Below are 6,105 nucleotides of genomic sequence, written 5' to 3' on the forward strand. Positions count from 1 at the left end.
CTATATTGAATATTTTAAACACATTTAGATGGTGGTGTTTGGAAAGTCTTCTGTTTTATTATCTTGTTAGTTGCTTCAGAGCTAGAAAGGTCACACTTTGTCATATATGTCTTACTAGGGCTGTTGAGATTAAAAAATGTGCTTGGAATTGACAGACAGGGATATGAAAAGGGTGAAAATGGCAAGAGCTGAAATCCAACTGGAAAAAGTACAGTCATGGACAGGGCCATACAGTTAGATATGATTTTGTACATGTCAATTGATGAACCAGTATTATTGTACATTAGAAAGGTTGGTGTTGCTTCTTACAACGTGAAAAGAGAATTAAAAAGAGTTATCAAGCGTCTCTTAAAATGCTGGACTGTAGATCAAGGCAGTATTTTTCAGGATGGTATCACTATTTCTTTCCATGTTTGACAGTGTCTGTCAAACATGTCTGGTAAAATAATTAATTTAAAGATACAGTTACCATATTTTGTTACTAATAAAATGTTTGGTGAGTATCTATACCACTGTAGCCAGTTGCTGAAAAATGTGGTCATAAATATGAACAATTGTTATGAAATTGGATGTTAGTTAAGAAAATCTGTCGTGCATAGTCATGTAACGATATCAAATGCGTTACTCTTTCTGTCCCTCATTCTGTCACTAATTTCCTGTATTAGGTAAAACCCATATGATGAAATTTGTCCATACCAACAAGTGCCTTAAATCTGGAAAGCAGAAAAATGTTCTATGTGAATGTCCTAATCCATGGCTGTCCAATTGATAACCAAGGGGCTGCATACGGCCCTCAAGGGGTTAACCAGTGGCTCTAGGAGGTCCAGTGGACTGTTCCTCTCTTGCTTTCCTGTTCTTGACACTAGAGTCTGAGCAGCCTCTCCCTCCAGCTTTTGCTGCCTGCTCCCACTCCTGGAGGTGAGGCAGAAGAAGAAAGCCTGTAGGCAGGGCAGGAGGAGTGGGGAGACTGGGGGGTCAAGGGCAGGACCCAGGTTCCCACCTGGTATAGCATGTAGCCTGCAACCCACTGGGCATGAGCCTGGGAGGCCTGCAGCCCCCAGCCATTCAGAAATTGGACAGCCCTGCCCTAATCAGTAGCAGGCCAACTTCTGCTGCAGTCGTGTCTAGGCTTGGCTAGGAACAAAAGTAACTTTCAGGGCTAAGGACAGATGCTCAAAAAAGCCTAAGCCTGTATTGATTCAGTCTTTGTAGGTTAGTCTAAGCAGCATAGATTGAACCGGCGAGCAAGTGAATGGACATTTACTTTTGATTCTGGAAATGCAGCCACATGCCTACAGTGGCTCAGGCCACAAGCCAGGGAGCACTAGAGTGAGCCCTCCCTTCCCTTCTGGAGTGACTGAAAGGCTGGAGAGAAGCTGTTCTGAGGGGTGTATGATTGAGGAAGAGTGTAAACCTCCACCCTGGCCTGCAGAGATCCTAGCCAGGGTGTGCCTGCAGGGGAAAGGGGAAAGCAGCCCTTGCCTGCGTTTTTAGGTGTGGGGGTGGAGGGAATGTAGCCAGACATCAGCCCTCGGGTGGCAGTGGAAGGTCAAGCCACAAGATCGGGGGCATGGCGAGACCCTGACCCCAGGCCTGAGGTGAAAGAGGGGAGGGAGCGAGGGAATCACAGAAAGGGATGCTGGCAGGGACCTCCAGAGGTCCACTAGTGTCTACTCCAGCCCCTGCCTGAGCCCTGGCCAGACCCTCTGGTACAACCACTAGAAGCTAAAGAGCAGAGGATTTGCCTGCTGGGAGCTCTGTACTGATGGGGGAAAAGCCAACAGGTACAGAGTCCCCCTGGTAGACATTTGCAGTTGTGGGTGCTGCGAGCAAACCTGGTACGTGAGGATCTGGCCAGGGCTCAGGCAGCATCTGGACTAGACACTAGAGCAGGGGCCAGCAACATTTTTGGACAGAGTTCCAAAACACACACAACGTTGGCTTGTAAGATGTTGGTGTGCCAGGGTTGGACAGCGGGGGTGCTGTGAGGGGCCTGATTCTTGTTGGGGCAGCACAGCTTCAGCCCCTACCATCTGCCTCGAGCTGCATGTGTCAAGCAAAATGCCTTCACGTGCCACACTCAGGCACTCAAGCCGGGGGTTGCTTACCCCTGCACTAGAGGACATCTGGAGGTCCCTGCCAGTTCTACTTCTCTGCGATGTCCCTCCTTCCTCCCCCACTTTGTCTTAGACCTGGGGCTGGGGTCTGGCCATGCCCCAACTCTTGCTGTTCAAGCAGCAAGCAGGGTGGAAAGCCAAGCAAACCCTGGCTGGAGTCCTGTGCTAGTGGGAGACAGGAGGGAGCGGGAATTAAACCCTGCTTCCCCTCAAGATACTGGCAACTGGCCATGCCCCTTGCTCCCTCCTTCTCCTGCTGCTGGAGCAGCAAGGGGGCACCCTGGAGCAGGGTTTCCCACCCCCACCCCTTTCTCAGCCAGCTGGAGCAATTGTAGTGCTCCAGCTAGGGAGGAGATGGGTGGGGCCAACCCTGCTCCACTGGAGCAGACAGCACAGCCTAGGGCTACAAAGCATCCTGGGATGCTGGGGGACTGAGAATTAGTTTAAACCAGGAAGAAGTCTGGGACAGAAGTTCTGTAAACCCTGACCTGAATCTGTCAAGTCTGATACTACATTCAGCCAGGTTTATCTTAAACGAGTTTCAGCTATTTTGAAGTGGTTTGTATGTAACTTCTGTCCCTAGCCTGACTGCTGGGAAAGGAGTGGTGCTGATTGGGAGCATGAGTCATTCTATGTCATAACTGCACCTGTTGTGGTAGAAGTTAAATTTCTGTAAATTTAACTTTCAATAAAACAGTCCTTGGTGCACTCGTTAAACCTGCTTCATTTTAATATTGATATAGTTCTTATATTTTTCTGTAGCCATAGCCCATATGCTTTGTAGTTTTGGATAAGATAATTGCCTCTAATGAAGTCACTCATCTGGAAAGCCTGAAACCAAAGCTGTTTATTGCAAAAGGAAATCCCCATGCCCCATTTCAGAGGGAAAAAGTAGAAATCCTTCCAGTGGATGGGGCTACAATTTGTTGTGTAACTTTCCTGATTCTACATGGCTGGCTTTTTATTCTCAGTACTATTATGCCACAGTGTTGTTAATGTAGCTGGCATCTCGGGACCTTGCACAATCCAAAGTTTGCTGGGGATACCAAACAGGCTTGAGAGAGGTCTGACATTCAAATCTGATAATTGTGAGCTCTTCACACATTAAAGGTCAGTGGAATCCCTGTGCTGCTATCTATAACCCTGGCTGTTAATGAAAAGGATTAGGGTCTCCAAGGAGTGTTCCTTTATTTAGAAATCCTCAGCTTGCTCATACTAGCGTCTGAAAAATATTTGCAGCTTTATGCCATTGAAATCCCTAGTACTGTGCATTGTTACACATAATTGATCCATCGACTATAATATGACGTGTGATTAGGTGCTCACTGCAATGAAAAAGGAAGTTGCAAGCTTATCTTATGACGGCATCTGTGTCTATCTAGCGGTGATTCTGTGCCATCTTCTGTTTTACAGTTTCCCAAGCGAGACCACCTCCAAATCAGAAAAAAGGTAAGTTAACTTTAGCATATAAATGCCTTTTGGTAAAGGTAAACATCATGTAATGTACATTTTTTGATACTGAGTAAAGAACAAAGATGAGAGAATTTACTGTTAGATTTTGATATTCTTCCACAATTTTGAGCTCTTAGACAAGTGACTATTTTTAATTGCAATTTGTTTCAAAAAATGACAAATATAATTTTATTATCTCTACAGGATCTCGAACTCCCATAATCATTATTCCAGCAGCTACCACCTCTTTAATAACTATGCTTAATGCAAAAGATCTCCTGCAGGATTTAAAGTAAGTAGCTGACTAAACTATGCTTCATAAAAGATTGTCTTCAGATGTAAAGCCAGAGTAGCAATTATTCAAGAAGCAGTACCTATTGTTTCATGACAATTGAATTTTAATCTTGCAGACCAAATTCTATAGGCCTCTGGAATGGTAGGCAAAAGTATTATTAGTATGAATGTTGTTTCCCTAGGGTTGTGACCTCTGAACCAATAATTGTCTTGGTTAGAGAGAAGTACTGTACTAAAGAAGTTGTGGCTTTTCTTAATGTAAGTTCTGCATGCGTGACCAATCTTTCTCTGCCTACAGTATAGCATCATTTTGAAAGAGATGAAGTGTAGTCCCATAGCTACCAAAATGGAGCCTTCCTTTACTGTGCTTCTTTTTCAAATAGTACATTTGCTCATTAACCAAATCATTGGTAAGCAGGAAATTAGCTGCAATTCTTGTACAAATATTGAACATTTAAAACATGTTAATAAAACCAATGAAGCAACAATTTTAAATATTTTTTAGGAAATTAATCTATAGAAATACTGTTGAATTGTTCAGTCCTCTTACTCCTGTCTGCTACAAACCACAGTGGTACAGGGTAAGGATTGTTGCTGCTTAAAGAAGCATTCCCAGTTGGTGGTGTAAAATTAAATGCATTATAGTTGAATCACCTAATAAAAGATTAAAGGCAGAAATTGACCTTTGGGTTGTAGCACACAGTTTCATGCTATGTTTATTCACATACCACACACCTTTCTCTCAAAAAAAAAAAAATTAACCATCCAAAATTTGGGGTGTGCATTTTAAGCAAGGAAAGTAATTTCTGTAGCTGAATGGAGGCAGGGGGCTGCTGATTTGACAGCAGGCGGCTGTGCTCAGCACCAGCTCACCCAGGGCTGAATCCCCTGGTCACGTGGAATAACGGTGGAGTCCCACTGTCCGCGTCACTCCCTCTTCCCACTCCAAAGGCTTAACCTTTTGAAAGCTGCTACTGAATTGGCAGTGGCCGTTGATTAAATAGCACCAGAAAGAAGGGTGAGAGCATTGGCACTGACAGTACTCCACGTGGCCAGAGGTTCAGCTCTGGTTGAGCCAATTCTCTGGTAGGTAAGACTGGAAAAATCTCCCCCGATCCAAAATAACGTGTATGTCCTACTTGGGGGTACGTTTTATGCAACCCTAGTAGGTACTTCTCTCACTATGAAAAAGTATCAATTTCCACTTAGAAAGTACTCCTTTAAATATTCTTGGTAGAGACGTCTCCAAAAAAAAAAAAAAAAGACAGTTCTCTGATATTGGTAGCTTATGGACCACACACCCCAGGAAGAGTTAATTTGCAGGTCCTGGGCTCCTACCTGGCTGTTTGTCCTCCCCACCTCCTCCATTCTTTTGCTACAGGAGCAGCTGTACAATGGACTTTTAGTACCTCTTTCAAGCATTTCAGGCAGCCAACTGAAAAAATAAAGACAGTTTGAAATTGAGATCTAGTATATAAAAACATTACTGTACTGGTATAAATATACTAAGAAACTTCTTTTTTCTTTTATAGAAGCAGTTTGTCAGTAGAGCCCCTGCTCTGGATCTAGTTTTATTAGTATATAAGAAATGTTATAGTGTATTCCTTTCCCCATACAGGATTAGTTCCACTGATGTAAATAAAGCTTCATCCCTGCTGAGAGTTTTACTTTTAAGTTGACTAGTACAGTTAAAACACTGTTTTTGGCATGTGTCCAAATCCTAAGAGAAAGCTGACCATTCTCTTGAAGAGAAAAGTAAAAATGAAGATTAGAAAAGCCTGGGGAGGAGGCAGGTTTCCGCATGTATGGAAAAGGGACTTAAGAATATTTGAAAGAGAGGATTTCTATGAACTGGGAGTGGCAAGGGAGGATTCAGGAAAGCAAACAAATCACTTAACCATTTGGTTAAATTGCTACTTGGTCAGCACTTCCAGGTTCACGGTAATTGCCTTTCTCCTGACAGCAAAGGGTATAAATATATTTAAAGAATAAGTAAATGTTAAATAATTGAGGTTTATACGGTATTACTGTAGTACATAAGTTTTGTTGACTAACAAAAGACCAAAGTAATTTTCCTTGATTACTGAGTAAATTTCAGATGTATGCCACATGAAAGTTGGTAATGTGCAACTCAGGTTTAAATTAGACGGCCCAAAATGTAGTTTTCAAAATTCCAATTTTCATATGTAATAAATATGCACGCACCTTAACAGTTTGAAGAAGAAAAAAAAAAAAAAAAAGA

At 42.9% G+C, this 6,105-nt stretch overlaps 1 protein-coding gene across 1 annotated transcript in view; it reads left to right on the top strand.

The window, feature by feature from the left end:
* The window catches only part of CDC73 (cell division cycle 73), a 206,751-nt gene that overhangs the window by 177,476 nt on the left and 23,170 nt on the right, over positions 1–6,105 (top strand). The window contains exons 12-13 of the mRNA XM_019502024.1: positions 3,531–3,566; positions 3,774–3,861. Of these exons, the coding sequence (XP_019357569.1) occupies positions 3,531–3,566; positions 3,774–3,861 (124 nt within the window). The remainder of the gene's footprint in view (positions 1–3,530; positions 3,567–3,773; positions 3,862–6,105) is intronic.

Source organism: Gavialis gangeticus, unplaced genomic scaffold, assembly GCF_001723915.1.
Source record: "Gavialis gangeticus isolate Ggan-Ray unplaced genomic scaffold, GavGan_comp1, whole genome shotgun sequence".
Classification (NCBI taxonomy): domain Eukaryota; kingdom Metazoa; phylum Chordata; order Crocodylia; family Gavialidae; genus Gavialis; species Gavialis gangeticus.